This window comes from Salarias fasciatus, chromosome 17 (assembly GCF_902148845.1).
Source record: "Salarias fasciatus chromosome 17, fSalaFa1.1, whole genome shotgun sequence".
Classification (NCBI taxonomy): domain Eukaryota; kingdom Metazoa; phylum Chordata; class Actinopteri; order Blenniiformes; family Blenniidae; genus Salarias; species Salarias fasciatus.
The window spans coordinates 8,636,832-8,660,465 of record NC_043761.1 but is presented as its reverse complement, the minus strand read 5'-3'; the positions used below and the strand labels follow the sequence as shown (position 1 = coordinate 8,660,465).

The window sequence follows — 23,634 nt, the reverse complement described above, 5'->3', positions numbered from 1 at the left end:
AATATGGTTCCATATCAGCCGTGAACACATGGAAACTGTACAGATAACGGAGGTAAGTCCTTGGCTTAAGTTTATTGAGTTGATTGTATTGAATGCTTTCCATGTGATTTAACTGGACAACAATATGATGCTCCACTCATGAAGTGGGGGTGCATTTCTGTGGAGAGAAAATGGTGTTGGAAGTAACCATCTGCATAGTTTAAACTACAGCATTGGATCACTTGATCACATCTTAATTATGTATCTGAGTGACTTGTTTCAAAGCGTATTATCTGTCCTAAACCTGTGGAGTCTGCTCAGGGCTGGATGAGATACATTTCGAGAGGATAGAGGGAGGAACAGTTAAACTTTGGAGACGTAACCAAAAGTAATACAATTAAAGATTTCCACCTTTGTCTCTCGTTAATTTTTGGATTTCTGAAAGGAAATAGACTTTTTAATTCAGAATTTTCTTCATTTAGAGGTTAAGGGGGTGCATATGACTTACTTTATTTTCAAAAAAATCTTATTAGATGGGACATGTCTTCTTGGTTGAATTGTTCTTTTCAACCTCAGTGCGGTTAAGCAGCCATTCATCAGATTCCTAAGCAGCTCAAGCAGTAAAAAAACCAGAACAAGCACATGTCATTACTGTCAAATTATTGTTTAATTCCAGTTTATGTTATATTTTTTCAGCTTTTCTTTTACACTGCACTGAAAGGTTTACAGATAATAAGTCAAGATCCACACTTCCTGTTGTAATTACTGTCAGGTTTGAGTTGTAGTTCTGATTTAAAATACGATGACAGGTGGCATTTTGACACATTGACTGACACCACTTATAATGGGAAGCTCATCAGTCCGCGGATGGACGTTCAGATTACTGGGGGGGGGGGGGCCGTCAGTGTCTTTAGGACGAGATGTCAACTAAACAAACGATGACAGCGGCCTGAGAGCTGGGAAATGCTATCTTAGAGGACACTGAACTTTGGTTTGTTGGCCTGGAAGATGTGAAAGTATGTGAGTCAAGATGACGAGAGCAGGGCCGTTCAGTCGCTGCCGAGGTCAAACGCTGTAGCCTCCAGTGAGGACTTTATGTGACAGAAAAAGACCAACGGCAACACACTGAGGCAAACAAAAGGGAGAGAGGAGTGATTCAGTCACACACACGGGTGAAAAAGTGTTGGTTTGGGTGATGAAGTGCTTGAAGGAGTTTCACTGAGCTCCAGGCTGTCGCCTTTTTCCTGATTTGGCCCAGCTGTCCTCCGAATACTGCTCACTGACAGTTTAGAGGTGAATATCCAGCCTTACCACAGGGACTGTGTCAACTTAAAAAGCTTTAAGACAATGTGGTTCATTAATAAGCTTGACACCAGCGGTCATTTGGAACCAGGCCGGACAGGATGTCACTCAGATATGTATAAATCTCCAAACTAGGAATGCTTCAATCCACAAAACTCAGCAGCCAATGAATGCTCTCGCTTCCGTCTGTTTCCCTCAGGTGTACAGCGATTATGGCCGCCGCTGAAAGAATGAAAATAAAGCAAGATTACATCTACTCCGCTGTCAACAGGTTTGTATCCACGCAGGCTTATCGGCAGCGAGCTTTCCGCTTCAGGAATGATCATTTTATTCCTCAAGAGTCACTCCAGAGCCTGAGAGAAAAGACGCAGGGCTTAGCTCACCCTTTAATCACCATGTCCATTAAGAAGAAGTCAGAAAAGGTCTCTCAGCTGAAGGGTTTCCCATTTCCTCCTGTTTATTTATTAAAAGATAACAGTTTGATGAAATGGGCCCTGCTCCAAGTATGTGTTTATTTAGCGATGCTGATGAGAAGAAGATGCTCGGTCGTAGGCTTGTCCTCTGGCATTTCACTCACAGTTTTCCCACCGGTGCCAGAAAAAGACAGAGTGTCCCCAAACTGGTAGCCAGATTTACCTACTGATGATCCTTCTGGGAGGGGGTTGTTCGAAATTCCTCTATATCAAGGTTAGGTAATATTCCAAACATTTTATAGGGTCAATTAATGTCCAGTTAATTTCCGTTCAATTGCATTTATATAGCTTAAAAACAACCAACATCTCAAGGCACTCGAAGTGAAAAACTAAACCTCATGAGCCAGCTGGGCAATTAGAGATGACAAGCTCCCTTTTAAGGAAGAAACTTCTGGAGAAGCAGAGTCTGAGGTGAAAGCCTTCTGCTGTCCCAGCTGGGGTTAGAGATCTGCAACAGTGAAATGTGACTGGATGGGAAGTGCAACAGTAGAGAAGAGCAGCGGAGCAAGGAAGGTCTCCCAGCAGTCTAAACCTGTAGAAGCACGTTTAGAAAACGCTCCAGAGTTGTCTGCTCCAGTCTTAATTGTAAGACTCTTGAGCATAATAAAAAAAATGTTCATTTTAAATGTAATTCTAGATTTCACAGGAAGTCAGTGACAATAAGGTAATACTGGGGTGATGTGATCAATCCTTGCTGCTGCATTTTAAATGAATTGAAAATTTCTTGAGCAATGTTTTGGACACCCTGATTATACGGAATTACAATAGTAATAGCTAGAAAAAAAAAAGATGCATGATATATTCATCAGAATCACTCTGAGTCAACATGTTCCTCATTTTAGAAGCATTATGCAAGTAAAAAAAAAAAAAGAAGTTGTGCAGATTTGTTTAATGTGGGAACTGAAGAATAAGTCTTGGTCAAGCGTAATACCATCCACTGTACTATATGTTTAGATTATTTGTCTGTTTTGGGCCAAATATATTAACTTCTGCTTTCTTTCTGAGTTCAGGAGCTGAAAATTGCTGCTCAGCAGTATTTTATTTTGTTTATTTATTTATTTTTTTTAAAAAAGCTTCTGATAATATTCATGTATAATATGAAAAGTATGGGTCTAATGCAGAACATTGTAGAACTCCATGGTTCTTCAGTCAGAGATGAAGAGACATCATTAACACACATAAAGTGGAATCTGTACGAAAAATAAGACTGAAACCAATTTAGAACGTATTCTTTAAACTCCGTGAAATACTCCAGTGTCTGTCGTAAAACGCTGTGATCAGTGAGATCTGAGAGGACACGAGTCCGTTGTCTGAGGTCAGCATTGTCTCATGTTTAACAGGAGATGTTCTTCCTTTGATCACGTGAGGAAACTGGAGCGCTTGGTGTTTTTTCAATACGATATTGTTCGTTCATGTATTTCTGTGTGTATTTAGGCTAAACAAGGGCTGTCGTGGTGGAAGCAGTTGCCATATTTCTTCAAAGGAAAACAAGGAAGCCGTACGCCTCACCTCAACCACAGCTGGGCCGCCGACACTTCCCTTCGCCCCATTAGACAACCTGAATAACCAGGAGGCTTTGTCTCTGATGGCTCACCGCAGGCCAGCTTTTGACCATCATGGCAGTGAAAATGCTCTGTTGGTAGGAGGGAAGATGCCCCGGTCCAATGTGGGAAACATCAAGGACAAGATTTCTCTCTGGGAGTCCAAAGAACCTCCTCATTCAGATCCGACATGCGACAGTCTGGGACACTGCGCCGCTGGGAAAAAGACAGAATCGAACGGCAGCAGTCAACATATCGATACACACAGTGGAGACGGCTGCAGAAGAGGAGTCCCCCATAAGGAGAAGCAGGATATTGAGAAGGAGAATGTGGGAAATTATGGGGATTCGAGGCCTTGTTCGCCCGCTGAAGCAGGCAAACAGCAACGAGGAGCACTCAGTAACTGTAAGCCGAATGCAAAACAGAAGGAGGATAACATAAGAGGTTGTGTTCACAAAGAAGACCAAGAGCAACTGAAAGAGAATACAGATGAATCTGAAGGTTCAAAGCCTTGTTTACCTGCAGTCACCGAGAAGGAGCCGGCGGGGACGCTGAGAAAAAGCAACGAGAGGAGAACGACAGAACAGCCGAGCCAGGAGAAGAGAGCTGTGTTCACTCTCTTCAAAAAACTGGAGGCGATGGGGGACAACCATGGAAAACACCCCCAAGAACTGGGAAACTACTTCAGCCCTCCCACCAAAGACAAACAGCAGAAGGAGTCTGAAGCTGCGACTCTAGGCCGCGCAGCAAGGACTTCTGGGACGTTAGAACGGAAGGAGCAGCAGGAGAACGTGTATGCAGAGCCGGGCGCACCCCCCATCAACCCGGTCCCCAAACCCCGGCGCACGTTCCAGCACCCAGCCTCCTCGGGAAAGGGTCCGAGGCAGGGGAGGGGGCAGAGGAACCTGCCCCCGCTGCCTTCGCTCTCTTCCAAAACCTCCTCTAAACCGCCGTCTGGCGTCTACGGGAGACCTCTGGGCGAGAGGGTCCGAGACAATATCCACAGGTACACAGATCTACATGTCGCAGTTCAGCTTAACAGAATAAATGTCTAATATCAACCTACATCCTGTAATTGTGCCTTTTTTTTGTGTTCTATATGACAGGAGGTCGTTTGAGTTTGAAGATCTCACACGGAGCTCGCTCTCCTCTCACTCACTGTCTCAGGAACATCACTATGAAGACATCCTGGGTCAGACACCTGCACTGATTCCCTTTCAGAAAGAAAGATGAAAATTAAAAATACTGAAACAGTTAGCAAGACAGATAAGATGCTGGAACCAGTCGGTGACAATAAAATAGAGATGCCTTAAAGAATAGGATGTGAAAGTGGAACTGGACCAGATGACTGGAACATCAACTTTCTTGTCCTCCTGTAGATTCGTCCAATGAGAACCCGTACGAGGACATAGAGCTGGAGAGTCAGTGCTCCCAGCAGTCTCTGCCCTCGTCCCCTGGTGCTGATAACTCCAAGGTGTCTGAACTATTAGCAGACCTTCACATTCGCGGAGTGGATCTTCATGAAAAATTGATTGCCGTTTCTTTTTCTTCAGGCCTCAAGACCCGGTTTCTTCAGGCAGAATTCCGGTCGCAACTTTAAGCTGCTGGACCTTCGGAGGACCAACCAGCAGGCGCACAGAGCCGGGACTGGAGGGGTTTCCTCGCCACCGCAACTCAGCCCTCCCTCCACCCCCACCGGGCCTGAACACGCCGCCTGGCTGCCCGGCGATCCCTACAGCCGGACCTGCCGCAGGATACCCACCGTCTGTGTTTCAATCCAAGCCTAAAAGTCAAAATCACTGATATTATGTCAAACACGCTTTAATATTGCTGAACAGGTTTCCCTCCTAACAAAAACCCAAATATTTACTCACAGTGCTTCACAATCTTCCCAACAGGTTGTCCTGAGGATCAACAGCATATTTGAGGCTCGGAATAGAAAGAAACATCTCCGGAGGATCTACCATTACGCGGAGACGAGTTCAGGAAGAGGTGAAGATGCAGAGATGTTAAAGAAGTGAACTTCATCTCCCTGTTTTTCAAGCCTACGTTGTATTTGAGGATTTTTGGCTTTCATTGACAGTGACGGACGAGAACAGCGACTCTGAGAGTGAAGTCGAAGAAAGAGCAAAAGGTAGAGCTTTCTCCCTCACAAAACATCACTGAATCTCTGTAAATTCCTGACGTCTTTCCATGGATTATCTCTGATTCCCTCCTCCAGCTCAACGCCAGCGTTTAACAACAGTCAAGTCCATCCTGAACCGTCCGAGCCAGACCCGGGACGGCTTCAACGGGGCCAACGCCAGGAACGGGACCCTGGAGCAGGAGCTGCACCAGCGCAAGCTTTTCGAATACTTCCTGGTCGTGTCGCTGCAGAAGTCAAAGGCTGGAGGCCACTATCTGCCAGAGGTCACACAGCAGTTTCCACCAAAGGTCAGGGGGGCTATTCTTTAATTTTTTGCGGTAATTTAATTTATGAATGGAAGCTTTAAAACAAAAAAAGGTGCAATTTACCTGAATTTAAAACAGTAATCTTCAAGTTTCCAAAAGAACAATTTGCTCCTGTGGTAAATGAAGAGTAGCTATTCATGATAATTGATGTAAAAACAGGTTTTCAAACTGTAGTTTCCCTTTGATGCAGCTGGAGCGCAGCTTCAAATTCATGAGGGAGACGGAGGATCAGCTGAGGATTATTCCTCAGTTCTGTTTCCCTGATGCGAAGGACTGGGAGCCGGTGGAGAGCTACCCCAGGTGAGGATGTAAAATGACCCTCACTGTGCTATTTTTGACATGTTTGATGAAAATCCGCTGATCACACTCTCTCCTTCTTCTGGCTCATCCCCCCTCAGCGAGATGTTCTCCTTTGTTTTGACTGGCGAGGACGGCAGCAGGAGGTTCGGGTACTGCCGGCGCTTACTGGTAAATAGAAATGAGCAGAATAAATAAGTGTGCAGTTACTGAACAGGAAATGGCTAAATACCACAATGACGGCTGAGTAAATAGGAGTGCCAAAATAGTCGGCGTGCCTGTGGGAAAACGGTCCATCTCAGGGTCGGGGCGGAAGTGTGTCAGGCTGGGAACTGCGTGTGTGTGGGTGTGCATGTGTTTTTGTTTATGTGGATCTACTGTGTGTGTGTGTGTGTGGAGTTTGGTTGATGTGTCCCCATTTTTTTAGTCGTCCTTAACTTCTTTGATGCTGTATAATAATATTTTTGAATCAAAACACCATTTATATCTGCTTTCTGAGGACAGTTTGGCGAGACTCCCTCATCCATCCAAAACACACGTCGCTTATTCGAATTTCTCCCATTTTGAAGTAGCTGCAATTTGTTTTTCAGCCCAGTGGAAAAGGCAAACGTCTGCCAGAGGTCTACTGTATCGTCAGCCACCTCGGCTGTTTCAACCTGTTCTCCAAGGTGAACTGCTCGTCTGCGATAACGACACCGACGGCTTGTGATTACAGATGACTGAGTGTGTGTGTGCGTGTGTGTGTGTGTGTGTGTGTGTTTTGGAGGTGTTGGATGAGGTGGAGAGGCGCAGGGCTCTGTCTCCCGCCCTGGTGCAGCCGTTCATGAGAGCCATCATGGAGGCCCAGTTTCCCGCTCCCGGCAGGACCATCAACATCAAGACGTTTCTCCCGGGTTCAGGCACTGAGGTGGGCCGCTTTTTGGGATGGAACACCCACTGTATGAAAAGAGAGGCCTTTCCATTAAGGAGTAGAGGTGAGGCCTGTTTTTCGTCCTCTCCCTCCAGGTGATGGAGCTCTGTCGACCCACCGACTCTCGCCTGGAGCACGTGGACTTCGAGTGCCTCTTCTCCTGCCTGAGTCTGCGGCTGCTGCTCAGGGTCTTCGGCTCCCTGCTGCTGGAGCGGCGGCTCATCTTCACCGCAGACAAGCTCAGGTCAGATACTTCTCCTCCTGCTACGTGACGGTTCTTTATCCTCGCCTTTAAAAATGTGCGGCTCCTCTGTTTATGTAATTACGGAGATGCCAGATACTGGCTGAAAGTTTTAAGGTTTATTTTCATTAGTAATTTATAAAACGTGTGGGTGGTCCGGCTCCAGATTTTTCAATAAATTGGAGGCCGGCCCTGGTTTTATTCAGGGAACATGCCAGAGAGATATTTTGAGGACGGACTGTTGAGCTGTTGTTGGGCTGGGATCGGTTTGTTTATCCTGCCGGAGAAAGCCAGTGGGATCCAGAGAGAGCGATCGCAGTAGTAGAGAGCAGGAATGCAAAGTTCTAATGATGTCAGGGAGAAAAGCAGGGAGCCTCTCTGGGAATCGCGGCTCCCTCGGGGAATATTCAGTGTTTAGACTCCAATTACATTGTAGCACACTCGTGTGGGGAAAGCGAGTAAATTCACTTCCTGGAGCATTCCTATGAATTTTAAGCAAGATAGTATAGACCAGGGGTGCCAGACATATGGTCCGTGGGCCTCAAAGTGCTCATCAGTGGATGGATTAATAGTTCTGCGACCCATTGTTCACCACCACTGACTGAGATTTCTCAAAATTTGCAAGAAAACATAGAGACTGATTTATTCCATCTTTCTTCTCTCCACACTCTTTGCTCATTTGACTGCAATAAATAGCCTCACACGATGTAATATATGTACATACTGTATGTATGAGTGTGTGTGCGTGTGTGTGTATGGGTGTGTATCCCTCATCAGTCCAAGCTGAAGTCAAAAGTTGGCGGCCCAGTCTAAATCCCCTCTGAGATCAGACTTGGCCGTTTACGGACCGTGACTCGCTGTGAAAGCGGTTCAGATCACGTCGGACCGTCGGTTCACTTCCCCTCCCCGTCTGTTCCCGCAGCACCCTCTCCCAGTGCTGCCACGCCGTGGTGGCGCTGCTCTACCCGTTTGTGTGGCAGCACACCTACATCCCCGTGCTGCCGTCGGCCATGCTGGACATCGTCTGCACCCCGACGCCCTTCATCGTCGGCCTGCTGTCCAGCTCCCTGCCGCAGCTCACCGAACTCCCCCTGGAGGAGGTCAGAGAGGAGACACACTCTCGCTCAAACTCACACACACACACAGAAATCATGCTTCTAAATCACTGAGGACACATTACTCACATCAGTAACAGGTGTGCTCATGTGCAGGTTCTGGTCGTGGATCTGGAAAAAAATCGTTTTCTGAGACAGGTGAGCGGTTTGCTTGTTTTTTCTTCATGGATCTGGAACTAATTCTTTCTCAGAAATGAATTTTCTGTTTTGCTGTGTTGAATTTAGTTGGACGACGAGGATTCTATCCTGCCGGCGAAGCTCCAGACGGCCCTGGAGAACGTTCTGGAGAGGAGAAGAGAACTGGCCAATGAGAGAGGAGGAGATACCAGCAGTGGTGAGAGGAAGCAATGCATTACTGCTGTAGTTTTGAATGAACCACGGCTCAAAATGTGATTATTTTCTCGTCATCCTGTTGCCAGAAACAGCCCACCTCAGCACGGTGGTGTCCGAGGCCTTCGTCCGCTTCTTCGTGGAGCTGGTGGGCCACTATCCCCTCTTCATCACCGGCGAGCGGGAGGACGGCTACTCGTCCTCGTCCTCCTCCCCGGTGCCCTGCTCGTTCCAGCGCGAGGGCTTCCGCAAAGCCATCCCGTCCAAGACGGTGCGCCGCTTCCTGGAGGTCTTCATGGAGACCCAGATGTTCGGCTGGTTCATCCAGGAGAGGGAGCTGCACCGACAGGCCCTGAAAGGTACGGCAGACTGAGTTTAGCTGTTGGGAGTCGATCCAGATCCCCATTTTTAATTTAATTTTTTTATTTTTTTTTAATTTCACACCAGGGCTGTTTGAAGTGAGAGTGCAGGAGTATCTGGACTCCATCCATGAGAACGAACACCGGAGGGTTAACAGGTTTCTCAAGGGCTTAGGTGAGGACGATTACGAGCTATTCGTAGCCAAAATTACTTAATTAGAGTGAAACATGTTCAAATTCATTATTCTTGGCTCATTCTTGCCCTTTATTTATCTCCTGTCGCTCCAGGGAGCAAAATGAAGTTTCTTTCCAAGAAATGATACCAAACAATCAGAGACTGAAGCTGAAAAGAAAAGAAGACTCAGAACAACAAGGGAAGACATCCAAGGCTTATAATCCAACAAACACAAACCTAATCCTCGTCTCACTTGAGGATGAGACGAAGGGTTTTGCTCAAGAGCTCATGGAGGACATGACAGTGAGGAATCGCAAATTGCACCGTGGATGACGAAATTCAAGATTACAGACTTTCAGAAATATTTATTAAGGTTGCTGGTTGAGATTGTATGAAATAAGTTTTTTTTTTTAAGTGCACAGTGAGCAAACACCATGTTGGTATTTTGCTTAAAGTTAAGTATTCAAAGCAGATTAAAAGAACTGGTGTAAAACAAATATTATATAAGCAAAGCAGAAATACACTTGGCTTGTTTGAGTTGTGTGTGATAAGAGTTCATGGTCGTACTACAAGTCTGGCTCCCCGGGCCAATCACAGTCCAAGGCTGGATGATTAAAACCCCGTTCGCTCTGTCCTGAAGTGAGTTATGAATGAATGACTGCAACTTGCCATGGGTTTGCCTCATGCTGGCAGCAGGATTGTACTCACTTCATCAAATCTGGTTTTCTTTTGTAAAGTTCGGACATACTGCTGAAGTTCTCTTTATATCCACCAGGGGGCAGTGATATGATTTCCGAGTTCACAGACAGAGAATGAAACAGACTGAATTCCCTCAGTTTTATTAAAGCCAAAACAGTGACAGCATCACAAGTGAGTGGAATAAACTCTTTCTGGTTTTGATGTGGTGAGCTATTGTCTCGACCTCTTCGTGTTTTTCCCCCCCATCAAAACGAATTACTATGCGTCACCGACCATCACTTTGCATGTTTACAGTTTGGAAGTCTTTTTTTTTTTTTTTTGTAAAAAAAACTTTAAAGATTTCCAGGGTTGGAATTACTTTAGTCTCCAATAACCCCGTCAAGGTTTTACAATACCAGCTTTTCCTACAGATGGGAAACTACCGAGATGTGGATCAAAGCCAAGGAAATTGTGTTCACTCAGCATTTGTATGCCAGTTTTGCAGCATGAGTAATCCACACGCCATCCTTCTGCTAACCATCCGCTGCTGTGTTTGTGTGTTCGGAGTTATGCGGCCTTTTTTACTACAAAGAGCCTCGGTTCAGAGTCGGTGGCAGCTTCACTATTTTAGTCTCTGAGTCATGGAAACAAAGCCGATCTTTAGCCCACGAAGAGGAAAGCACATCTTTGTCAGCATGAAAACATAACACAGGTGCAGAGCAGAGCATAGTAGTGTATTGTCTGAGGAATGGCGCTCGCAGTTTGTGCGTGCTAAGAAAGCCTGAGGGCCCTTAACCTGTCAAAATGGCAAGTTCTCTCTCTCTCTGTCTTACACACACACACACACACCTGCTGGCACAGTTGCTGACCCATAAACACAGATGCAGTGATTACAAAACAACTTTATTTATATATAACTTGTTGGACTCCTGTGAAAGTCTGATTTTCAATTTCAAGGTAACGATCGAGGTTTTAATTTAACTCCCAAAGACGTGTTTTCCTTTGTCCTGCAGCGACAGTGTGAGATTAGGGTGGATTCGTCTTGGCATGTGGACAGGTAGCGTCTATCTATACATGATGGGACGAAACAGCGAAAAACACATTCACAGAAGAATAACACACCATCGTGATGGATGACAAAAGTAATGCTGGGAGTATTAAACCGTTACACAATAAACAGAGGGATGGATTTTATGTAGACATATGGCGCACATATTCTCCTGGAGTTTTCAAAGTCAGGAGCGAGACCTTTGAGGGGAAGAGGAGTGGAGTGGGAAGAAAAAGAAAAAATACTGGGGCGTAGGGAAGGGCTTTTGTCACGAAACACAGATGGAGACAAATTAGAATTCTGAAATAAGCTTTAGTGTAAAATGGAACAATTATTCAGGTGTGACAGAAGTACAACTTTTATATGTAGATTTACTAGATTCTTCAAATTTAAAGCACCTAACTGAGAAGCTATGCGAGTTATACTGAAAAAAACCCAAGTGGCACCATTGTATCATATTTATAACAGAACAAAAATAAATAACAGTTTTGCTAAAACTGAAGATTTTTGATCAGCTGTTTGAGAGATGCTATGACATAATATTAAATGAAGTTTTTTTAGTTTGAAAGTCTCAATATATCCATTTATCACACGATAGGGTTGATGTCTTTGAAGGAGTTTCAATAAAGGTAGCCCTAAATGAGCTATACCACATCAGTATGAGATCTACATGTTGGATATCGACTATTTGCGAAGTGATTATAGATTATTTCAGCATAAGACAAGAATAAACATCAATGAATTATAATTCACATGTGGCAGCTACAGTAACCGACGATGGCTTCAGTCCTCTAACGATGGGTGATAATCATTGCATTTTGATCTCTACGGTGATCATAGGAAGTGGCGTCTGAAATACACTGCGATAGATCAGTTTTATATGCAATCATCAGTGTTTCATTTACTCAACAGGTTTAAATAACTTTAAATGTAGGGCCTGCATGAATGCACAGAGAGTTGATGACGGACAGCTGAGCTGCGCCGCGGGGCCCAGAAAAAGGTTGGGAACCAAACCCGCGCCAAACGCGTACGTTCAGTCGAGCTGTCACGGCGTAACAAATGTGCAAATCGTACCGCAGCTTCCTATCTGGCTCCCCAAGGTGGGACCGCTCGCAGAGCTGTGGGACGGGAGTCGTCTCAGGAAGACGGATGGACGTGGTGAGAGACGAGCTCTGACGGCCGCCCAAATGTTTGTTCAACCCACTCAGGTTCTGGGAGTTTCCAGGGTGCGTTTGTGGTGTGTGTGTGTGTGTGTGTGTGTGTGTGTGTGTGTGTGTGTGTGTGCGTGCGCTGATGGGTGAACACCAAACCCAAAGTGTCACATACTGTTTCCTGCTAAACACCTGGAGAAGCCCGGCTCGTTAGTGAGGGGCGCAATTATGGTTTAGATTAATCCCAGCCAGAGAGGGTCGACCCCCAAAGCCCCACATCCTGCACGGCAGTATTTCCACAGCAGAAACCTCTCGGTGGACTAACCCAGCGCTGCGGAAAAGGAAAAACACAAAATGTCATGCGATTTCATCCACGAAGAGCGAGACAGCAGAGCCAGCGCTCTTATCTCCCACTTCAAAAACAACAATAGCTTGTTGAAGCTGTAATCTCCCCTGCTGAGTACCTTTCACCTGCGTCTACTACCTGAGCGGATTCCACTTTCAGGAGATGCTCCACACTGATTGACCGCATTATCCCCTCGCTTGAAACAGCAAAACACTCCAGTGAAAATCCGTTCGGAGCCTCAGTAGTACCACCTAAGCACCCAGGTAGGCCTTTTAGAAATAAAATCATGCGGTCATCCTAACCTACTTAAACCGAACCATCAATTTGGTTACAAAAGCTCTCCGGAGATTTATTGAGCTCATTTGAAGGGCGGCAAACTTGCATTTGACACTCTCCGGAGGCCGCCTCTGCTAATAGCATGATTTATGGAGTAATTTATAGAGGCACGGGAGGTGTGGCGACCAACAACGCTCGCCATCAATCAAAAAGAAATGTGTGATGTTATTTTCTGTCGGTTTTTTTTTATTTTTTTTTGTGCACCTATCCTCAATCATGAAGGGCTTTTTGACTGAGTTCGGGGTCATGGCGGTTTGCTACTCCCCAGGTTCCCGAGGCAGCTCTGTACAAATCATGCGTGCCTGTGGCATTGTTTTCGTCTTAAAACAAACCCAACGCCTCGAGGTTTCCAGAAAGACCCCCCTGCGCTTGATTGGACTTTGGGAAATCCTCTCAATGCCTCTCTAAACCTTTGGTTCTCGTGTGAGAGTGGAGGTATGCGAGTGGGGAAAAACCAAAACAGCATCGTGCAAAAAAGAGCGGCAAATCGGCGGAAAGAGGAAAAAAAAAAAAAAAAAATGCCTGCACGTAAACACACACACACATGCAACCGTAAGGCTCCCGAACATGCAGCCGTCAGCTTGTTTTTCAGAGTTGCAGGTGCAGCGTCCAGCTGCAGGCCTGCCATGCATGCCAGGGGCCTGAATCATCACCCCCCCCCAAAAAAAATAAAAAAAACCTCTTCCTCTTCAGAGGAGGAGCCATCAAAGCATCTGGGGAACATAACAGCAGGACAAGGAGTGGCTGGAGAGGAAGATGATGTAAAGGAGAAGGAGTAGGTACAGAGGAGAGAAAAGGGGGTGTTCGGAGGAGAGGGAGGATGGGGAATGAAGAAGGAAAGAAAGAGGGGAGGGGAGCCGGGGGGGGGAGATGAAGAAGGGTGCTGGACGTGTAAAGTTTGAGGAGACCAAAACCACTCCGGGTTGTGTGTTTAACCCTTTTTTGTGGCCTTTGTTTTTTTTCTGTCTTTAATCTTAAATTTTGAAAAGAAGTGAAAGGGTGAGGCACAAAAATAGAGGGAGAAAGAAGAGGGGTGGGCCGGAGGCGGTGGGGGGACTGAGGCCACACACATAGATTTCCAGGCCTGAGGGTGCGTCAGTCAGGCCTGTCTGCATGTGGTCTCCTATATGTGTCCAAGTTTATCCACACCACCATTACACCACCATTAGTCACAGCAACTGATGACAAGGGTTAAAATCTTCCTCCCTCCTCCTCGCTCATTTGTTCAGCTCAAAGGGCCTTTTAAAGGGTTATACCAACACATTTTTTTTTTTTTTTTTTTTTTTTACAAATTTCCCATCTCGCCATCGTCTGACTCCGTCCAGCGCGGAGACAAGCCTGTCTGGAGCCTGCAGCGAGCGCACGGACAAAGCCAGTCATGCACAATAAGAGGCTGGTGGGGGATTGTTGATGGGAGCAGTTCCAGGGTGGTCCGGCCCGTAAGTGTCTCTATATGCAGACTCATCCCTCTTCATGTGGCCTGTGTGTGTGTGTGTGAGTGTGTGTGAAAATGAGCAGCTTCAGGAAGTGGTCACATCGCACCAATTATGTTTTTTTCTTTATTTTCAGAACTAAAATCAGATTTATGATTAAAGAAGCCTAAACACATCGCCGCAGCTGAGAAAACAGAAAATAGGTAACACAAGTGTGTAAATGAGTCACACACGCCTCATTTATTTACCAAGTTTCCAAATTGCAAATTATTTGGTGCAATTACATCTGTGAGACCTTAAAAATACTCCTGAAAGACACATTTATAAGGTGGAAAGTCTGAGTTAGAAGAGTTGGCTGGGCTGCGATTAGAAACCAGCGAACATTTAGATCACTTCCAAATGCAGCTAATAGCGCTGATTAACTTTTTTATCGTGCCACCTGCGACCGGGTGGGATACGTCAGGCAGGAAGTGAACATTTTGTGCGAGCATCCTCAAAGCTGGGAGGTGTTCCTCGTTTGCAGGGGTCAGTGTCTCGCTCGCTCTGTTACTCCATGACATAAATTCGATTTTTTTCGCCAAAAACGTATAACTTATGCTATAACCTGTCATCTGGCCAAAATAGACACAGGATATGAAAAAGCTTCAACTGTCAGTGTACAGAAGTCTTATCTATCTGATCTAACAACAACCCACAAGGGACCAGGAATGCGAATGCCATGACGATCATATACCACTCAACTCACCATTGTGTTTGTGCATCCAAATTCCACATGAGGAATGCATAAACTTTCTCACTATTCTGAAAGCTCGCGGTGACTTTTCAGAAGAAAACCTGCCTTTAAGCAGGTTGCACCGCATGCAAGAATCACCAAAATTCAGTGTGATTCATCATCTGAGGACAATGCATGTCTGCACAAACTTACACAACGCCTCTTATCTGCTCCTTATCTGGAAGTCGTTGGAACATTTCAGTCTGCAGACATATTGTCCTAATGTGGATAGTGAACCGTGCATCCGAGTACACACACACACGTGCACGGCGACAGGCTTGTGTGTGTGCACAGAGTGCTTTTCTGTGCACCCTTTCGCTTCACCTTTCACCGTTCCTTCTCGGCGTCCTGCTCCCGCGCCAAAATTAACAAGGAGCACTGCCAGTCAGAGTCTACAACAATCATAATGTCTTTTCCTGCGGCGTCTGCCATCTGTTAAAGTGATAATCTGCACGAAACGCGATCCGCTCGTACCTGCGATGGCACTCAATGCAGCAGCGCGCTGAAACCTTCACAGTGGCCAGCGTGACATAAAACAGCTTGAGTGACAATTACAGCTCTCCATAAAGAGAAAAAAACATACACTAACACGTGGTTTCCACATTAGCAAACCTATGTCTTAGCGTGTGTGTTTTATGTACTTTTTTTTTTGGGTGCGTGCATCAGTTAAATCGTGGATTATTTTGCCACTTGTGTACATTATCAGTTTATATCTGCAATAAATACGGCCCGGCCTATCGTAACGTCTGCCGCGCCGGCCATAAATTCTTGGAGGCGGCGGTAATTGGTGGTGTTTTTAACATCAGGGGCTTAACGTGCAGGAACGCAGAGCGAGGCGAGCATGTTGAGAGAGAGGTGCTATTTGCAGAGAGGGAACATTGCCTGACAACTGTACACGCTGCCTGTGAGTAATGTTGCCATGAGGAAGTACGCCCATACAAATAACCTCTGTCTTTAAGCTGTCACTCAGCCATTCATCACCCTGCGTATTTATTCCCGGGGATTAGAAATGCTTATCTCTTGGTGGTCGTGTTTATTTTCCTCCGGAGCTGACACAAGAGTGCTTTTAGCCACCGCCGTAATGATCTACACCTCCACTTGGGAGTAGGATTTTTGATATTTGCCTGAATAATTTCTTCGGATGATAACATCCTGGAAAAAGGCCACTATTCAGCGGCGGTCGACGTGCATTTTTGTGCAAGCATCGCCGTTTTCAGAAAACACTGCACAGGTTTTTCTTACGCGTGCTGCCAAAGTACTATCAAGGCGCTGGAGATATATGCTTACACTTTCATTTGTTCCAAATGCTCCCTGGCTCCTGCCGCTCCGCGCTCAGGATCGCATTAATAGAAAACATGCTGCCATGAGAGAGACATGCTTCTGCTTCACTTTGGTCCTCTTCATTTTCCACTTCATTCAGCCTCCACAATGATTTGTGCTCTTTCGGGGTTTTTTTTAACCAGCATTAGTTTGGAAAGTTCTGGAAAAGGTTATGGGGGAGAGATTTTTTTCCACTGATGCAGCTCGCGGAGGGTATTGACTCAGTTATTGAGGGTCAAAGGACAAGGTCACTGTGACGCGACTGAATAAAGAAAACCTACAGATGGAAATGAATGAGGGGTTAAAAAGTAGCTATTTACATGAAATTATTTGAGAAGTGCAGAGAAAAGTGGGAGAAAAATCATTTTTCCACTGCTGTTAAAGCAAAAAAAAAAAAAGTTTCTTTGTCTCAAAGGCTGGAAATGTAAAGGTCCACATGTGGCGTGTATGAAGAGTTGGCACCCTCACAGGTGACATTAAGGAAGACATCTGTCACAACATCAGGTTTAGTACATACAGTGCACAGTTTTCCTCTGCAGCTGTGTGTTCGAACACACGACAGGCTGTACGTTCTGTACAGTTGACAACGACTCTCTGTTACCTCGCACTGAACACAGAGGCGAAACGTCCAAACAAGAGGAGCTATAAGAAGCCGTGTAGTCGAAAACACAGAAATACAGTCAATTTTATTTCCTTCTGGTGAAAAATACAGCCTGGTAAGGAGGAAACAGTCTGTCATGGCGGCATCACCCATCTCTCAGCAGGGCCTCTGTGCTATTTAGAAAAATATGAAAAACTCAATGGTTTCTTCGAAATATTCACAATTTGACTGGTGGGCCAGATTGGAGGCTCTTGCGTTCCAGATTTCGGCCCACGGGCCTTATGTTGGCAACCCTAAACTTTTTAAAACATATTCCTGGAAGCCATATATACCCCGAGCTGGATAAGGTAGTATAAAGGGTAGATACATTTAGAAATGGGTAAACTCATTAACCTGTCCACACCGTGTCGTCCTCACAGGTCTATCAGGGTTTTAAATCTACTGAGTCGCAGCTGAAGGAGGAATAGGGGCATGAAATCCCGCTCCCGCATGTTCAATGTTCCATACCGAACAGCTCTTTATCAGGCTGTCTGCACAGCCTGGGGACGACACAAACACCACATTCAGGGAAGTCGGACATTATGTTCTCCATTAAAACATGTTTCTATGCAGTATTGTTGCGGTGCCAACTCCGACAGAAACACTTCAGAATCAACATTTGTCCTGCGGTTCAGCTTAAAGAGCAGACATTTGCCTCTCTCTGTTCTGTCATTGAGGATTATCCTGTGAACACACGATTAGCTGTTTACATAAATCCCCCGAAACAGTTCACGGAGAGCGGCACGGAAAAATCCTCACACTTTATTTTTGCGGTCTGCCTCCACGGCGGCTGCTACACTTGCTCATTTTTTGGCACGAGAGGCAGCAGGCCGCGGTTTCTGGCTGCCGTCAGACGTCCAGGCAGACATAATGTACTTTACGTATAGTTCACATGAGGTAGCAGGGCGCATGTTTTGATAAATGTGGGAAAAGGGGAAGTGGCTGCGCTGTGCATTATCTTATCTGCGTACTGTCCAAGCCGCGTCCTGGGAGTGACAGGCACAGTTGTGTGTGCGTGGAAGCTGGCAGCCAACCCAGGCCTGTTCCTATGTACAACAGGAGGGCCTGAGAGACAGCGCAGAGGTTTGAGATAATTCACTACGGGCCGATATGTACAGAACTGTCTGGAGGGAGAAAAAATGCCGTAACGGAAAGTACGGTGTAATTGCGCCTCGCTCATAAGCCCGTGTTTGGCCGGAGAGCAAACTAGAGACGTTTAATGAATGCAGGACATATGAGACATCTAATGAAATCCGCGGACATATGAGCCAATTTGGCCGCGGACACCCGCGGACATTTTGTTCCAAAATGGGATAACCATTATTGGAAAAAGGTGAAACTTCGCCTTGCCAAAGAGCACACAAAGAAATAGTAAAGAAGCAGCCATTGATAAAACACTGACATGCAGGACTCTCTTTATTTTAGGAACAGTGATTAATGACATTCCCCAGAAGTCTTCCCCCCTCTAATATTGCAGCCTGGAAGAGACGGTTTTCTGCTGCTGGAAAAAAAAGGAGCCCACACCAGCCAAATCTTCTCAACTGCGGACAGAACAAGCTGATTGACTGACTTTTGGACTGGGGCCAGCGCGTCCTCATTTGAACCGCCTCAATCACAGTGACCTCCCCTCGGCTGGGAGATAAACTCGTTTCAGACCAAAACCGCAGCAGGTGGCCTGAATTGGAGTTGTACACCAGTTTGGTGTCAGGTTACCTCCCTATACACGTGTTATCAATTAGTATAGATCCTCGATGTGGCCGATCGCTCACAGAATCTGTGTCCTTAGAGCTCGGTTGTAGTAAACCAAAGAACCTGGCCCGACTTACAAAAATGCAGTTTATATTTCAGCAGCTTCTACAATCAATTCAGCGTTGAAATGTCAAATAGACCTGCGTGGGAGCGAGCGGGTGGGTGGTCGTTCGGCTGAAGCATCGCCGATTCGCACAGGTGACCTCCAAGCAACCGTGACTAACACCATCGCTCATATTCCATTATTGATGAGTAAACCCGAAAACTGACTAAACATAGTAATGCGAGGATGCAGACGCGGCACAGAGTAGTGCCTGCGGATGAATTCCTCAGACGTGAGGCAGGTGTCTGAAGATCTGACCGGACCCATCTGGGAGGGAAAAAAAAAAAGTTCTGATTTAAAAAAAAAAAAATGCGGACGTCACTCATTCAGAAATATGTCTGGGACTGGTGTTACGTGAAACACTTGTGCAAACACAGACTCTGTCCTTTCATAGAGCGGAGCCGCTCAGGAGAGCTGCCTCCGGGGGAAACTCTCCTTCCAGTTAGTTTCCACCCAGTGGGCATCGAGGCACATCCAGGCCTCGCTGTGGAGACCCTGACACTGTCCACAGTCAGCAAACATATGAAACCAAACTCTTATCTGATGTCTATTTGGTCCAAACCTTTTGGAGGCGTAAATAAGAGTCACAGAAATGGTGTTTTATTGCCATTCGCTCCAGATGTGCAGGCATGGGAGCATTCGGGGTAACAGGTTGGGCCTGTAGCCTCGCCAGGAACCCTCTAAATCTCTCAGCTCTTAGTGCTGCTCCTGATGCAGCTCATTAAACCGCAATTATACAGCTCCCAGGGGTTTGGGCCTTGGACCAGCTCATTACGGAGGCAACAGAAAACAGAACTCACAAAAACGAATGTTAATAACATAATGTGGCCTGAACTCAGCATTATCTGAGCTTGGTAGTTTGTTTCCAAACAAAAAGCTGCCGATTTAATCTCCATGAAGAACAATCTATTACGTGGGGTGTGAGCAAACATGAAACAGGAAACGCAGGAAGGAAAATTATACTGAAATGTGTTAAAGAGCGCTCCAGGTTATTACCAGCAGGATTATTTGTTGGCTGACCTCCAGCGAACGGCACGCTACACCTCTCACCTGTAACATGGAGTCTGGCCAAATCAGGCTGGCCTGCACAGAGATGGAGATTTTAACTACAGGTGTTAAAGGAGAAACGCCTGGGAGGTCCGGTCCTGCTTCCAAAACTGCTTTAATCAGTCTTTCACCACTTCTTGGAGAAAGTTTACTAAGGTAATTATAACACGAACAAATCCTAACTTTTACCGGCTGGTGTGTGATGACGACATATGTCCTATTATTTACACCTGTTTTCATTCGTTTGAGTCAGCATTTAAATGGTGGGCTGTTTTTTATTGTCCAACCAAAGTTATGTGATCATTTTGAGTTTTCCACTATTTTTTTTTTTTTTTTTTTTTAGCTTAACTTGGCAACTGTTACAAAACTTTTAAAAGGACGTTGAGCATGATCCATCAAGAAGGCCAGTGAAGGCCTCATTTATCAACTTAAGTGAAAAAAATGTAGATCATTTTGCAGAATACAGGCATATTTTTTTCACCATATTTCATCGATATTCGAACATTTTAAGAGCCACTTAATGCAGAAAATAACGTCAACGACTGACTATGAGCACAATGTGTAAAATATGGCATATATATGAGTCAGCTGCAGGAACACGTGGTTGATGAGGAACCCATTTTACTTTAGTTGGACTAAAAACACTCCTCTAAGCTTTGCCAGTAATCATTTCAACAATCTCTCTCTCTCTATTTGCTTTGCTGCTCACCTACTTGTGTTCGGTATATTCCAAGCAGATTAGAGGTGGTGTCAAGTGTACTGCTCCGTGTCTGGCAGTGTGACATCCCTCCTTTGTTTTGACAGTCGTTTATAAATGAAGATAATGCGGCGTTTGAGAGCGCTAAACCCTCTGTTGGAGTCCGCGGACGAACGTATGCCAAAGCAAGCATTCTTTGTGAGGAGAGGACAGGATGTTACTGTAATACTGTCGGCCGGTGCCAGACTGCGGGGCTCGGCCTTGATGATAGCTGGAGCGCTGCGGATGCCAGGCCGAATACCAAGACAGTGAATTTACAGGGTTCAGACTGTGGAAAGGATGGCTTTAGCAGAAACCAATGAAACCTTGTAAAACCGTATTTTCAATAAGAAGAAAAAAAAAATGGTATTCATATTACTTAGCCTTCGTCAGTTTTTCAAAAAAAAAAAAAACCTCCCTTTTCCCTTTTAATGTCTCTGTTAAGATGATGCCCATCAATTGCTCCTCCACTTTGGATGAAATAACCCAGACGGCGGTCGCATACCGCGCATGCCAGCCGGCTGGAGTAACCAGGAAGCGCGGGGGCAAATAAATGAAAAGTTCAACTGAAACACTCTGGCATTTCATCTCCGCAGCATCCTTCATATTTCAGACGGCGGCCCTCCACTTCATTTTGGGCAGGAGCTCGTGTGTCAAGCTCTCCGGGCGCCGATTCAAATGTTAAACAGCCACACAGCGAAGGGGTGGTAACCACTGTCCTGCTAACAAACCTGGGCCTGTGCACCGGATGTGTTTATTTTAAAATCGCCAGTAATTACTTAAGTATGCCTTAAAGATATGCTCGGCAGAAGAAGAATGCCGTGTGTATATTTGGAGTAAATGCTGGGATAGTTACAGTCAAAACACTATATAGCAGCGCTAATACACCGCTGACATTAAAATGAACTGCTTCCTGGCACTAATGTGCTGGAACAGCCATTCGAGGGAGACCTCGGCCCTCATTTTTCTATTAATGTTACACAGAGCGTTTGTGAATCCGCGCTGGCGAGGGCTGCAGTCGGTGTGCCATCGGGAGAGCTTTCAAACAATGGGCAGAAGGAGATTCTGCCGCTTTATGGTGGAGAACCTGAGCCGTGGCCGCCTGCCATCCGCAGAGTGTGTGTGCCGCGGCTGAATGGACGGAGCTGGCACCGGGAGCAAAATGTGGCAAAAAGACTTTTAAAATCTGCTCTCAAGGTTGAAATGATGAATTCAACCAAGTGGAGGGGTTTCGGTGCAGAATGCCACAGAATGAAAAGAGTCTGAGTCACACACACACACACAAACACTTTGTGTTATCTGCTAACCTCAACCACAATCCAGGGGTAAGTACCTCAGTTGGCACATGACAACATAACACTCCAGAGCAGATCTTTCTGTTAAAAACTACCATCGCAGAAGCATCTTTCCACAGACTGGGTTGTTTTCTTCATTTAGAAAACAAACACATTAGAAGAACTATTCAAATAAGTCTGCAAAAGGGTTTTTTTTTTTTTTTTTTTGCATAGAGCCGAAGTTCCCACAACGTGAAGTCCCTACAATGTGTGTGTCAACGGATTGAATTCACCACAGCTGTGATAAATATGTGCCCTAAGCTGAGTCTGCAGGTGCAGGAAGCCGACAGCTCCAAACTCTGGGCACATCTGGGTGCCCACAAGCCGCCACCTTCCAAAAGCCAACCTCCGACATCGACCCAGAAGTGAGGCCGCGCCGCCTGCCTTTCAAACTTTCAATAAAAATTCCATCACGAGAAAGAGCCGGTCAGTTTCCACCACGAGGTCATTTTGATTCTTCAGTGTTAAATCAAGCTTCTTTGTGGATTAACTTCACATCTCTGCTGTGAATCCGTTCTTCTTTAAAGTGGTTACAATACTTGTTATATAACCTAAGAGGACACAGATTTCTAAATTTGGAGGGGTAATAAAATCAGCGCGTTTCCCATCCAGCTGGAGATCTTAGGATGAACATAAACTGGGTGATGTGTTTCCCATTGTGGCGCACGATTGTTCTAAATCGAGAACGTTTGCATCTTCGCTCTCCTCTGAGCAGAGATGTAAAGCGGAGTTTCTTTATAATACTGGAACCATATGCTGCAGATGACAAATTTATGCAGTTTTTTTTTTCTCCCCACTCTCTGTGATTAAAAACACTTTTTAAATGATTAAAAGAAAAACGCATTAAACTGGAACCCAACGGCTGATTGTGAAGCGAGTTTTCGATGAACAAAAAGAGGAGGCTTGCAGAATGTAATAAACAGTAAAGGTTTGAAACAAGGCAACTCTGACAAATATTGTGTTTGGCAGGAAGCCAGATCCTTATGACTTTGTGCCAGAGGCAAAAACTCATCCAAGCCCGGAGTACTCTCAAGTGGGCCTGAGTGTTGTTTTGGAGTCTGAGGCTCCCTGCGAGACAAATCCAGCCGACACGCACTCCGAAGCGGGTGAAAAGCCGCGTTCTCTCGCAAAGAGTTAAACTCGAGACGTATCGGGCTCCGGCGGAGTTTTCTGGGTAATGTCTGAGTCGCGTTGCAGTTCACATCCAGGTAATCCCAGTTTAGCCCGGATTGATCAAGCTTGGATTAGTGAGTCATGTACTCTGTGTCGCCCCATTGTTGCTCTATATCCTGGCCTTTGTATCGCCTCAACTTTCACCATGGGGGACTTTTTGGGTACTTTCTACGTGTGTGTGTGTGTGTGTGTGTGTGGTATGACTGCTGAAACCTGAATCTATTTACTCAGTAGCGTTATAACAACATGCTTTACTCAGAGGCAAACAGGAGTCCCCCAAATAATATGAATTAAAATATCTTACGAGGACATGCTTTAAAATTTCAATAATCTTGCTTCAATTTGAAGGTTTAAGTCTACAGGAAATTAATGTAGGTCAACGTAAAGTCGCCTGAAGTTATGAAGACGCGACTGTGAGTGAGAACGAGCAGCATACCATGCGTAGTTCCATCCCTGCTCTTATTGAGGATTTTGCAGTTTACCTACAGCAGCCTTGATTTGTAGGTATTTATAGTAGAATTTGTTTAGTTTTTTTTTTCTCTCCAGAATCTAAATGAGCCCTTCATGGTAGTGTAAACCTGAGGGCTTTGTTTTG

At 45.5% G+C, this 23,634-nt stretch overlaps 1 protein-coding gene across 1 annotated transcript; it reads left to right on the top strand.

The window, feature by feature from the left end:
* Positions 1–1,487: 1,487 nt before the first annotated feature.
* LOC115404458 (DENN domain-containing protein 2A-like) lies at positions 1,488–9,546 on the top strand. Its single transcript, XM_030113797.1, has 19 exons — positions 1,488–1,552; positions 3,189–4,301; positions 4,402–4,487; positions 4,675–4,769; positions 4,849–5,058; positions 5,194–5,287; positions 5,379–5,429; positions 5,517–5,728; positions 5,937–6,046; positions 6,145–6,214; positions 6,634–6,711; positions 6,810–6,950; positions 7,049–7,197; positions 8,117–8,294; positions 8,406–8,447; positions 8,535–8,643; positions 8,729–8,998; positions 9,087–9,173; positions 9,287–9,546. The coding sequence occupies exons 1-19, from the start codon at positions 1,494–1,496 to the stop codon at positions 9,316–9,318; spliced, it is 3,186 nt and encodes a 1,061-aa protein (XP_029969657.1). The 5' UTR covers positions 1,488–1,493; the 3' UTR covers positions 9,319–9,546.
* The last annotated feature ends 14,088 nt before the right edge of the window (positions 9,547–23,634 follow it).

Excerpts from the sequence above, each read along its gene's own strand:
- LOC115404458 (XM_030113797.1), top strand. The coding sequence starts at position 1,494 with ATGGCCGCCGCTGAAAGAATGAAAATAAAGCAAGATTACATCTACTCC. Across the intron at positions 4,302-4,401 it reads GTCCGAGACAATATCCACAG|GAGGTCGTTTGAGTTTGAAG; the intron begins GTACACAGATCT and ends TCTATATGACAG. Across the intron at positions 9,174-9,286 it reads CAGGTTTCTCAAGGGCTTAG|GGAGCAAAATGAAGTTTCTT; the intron begins GTGAGGACGATT and ends CTGTCGCTCCAG.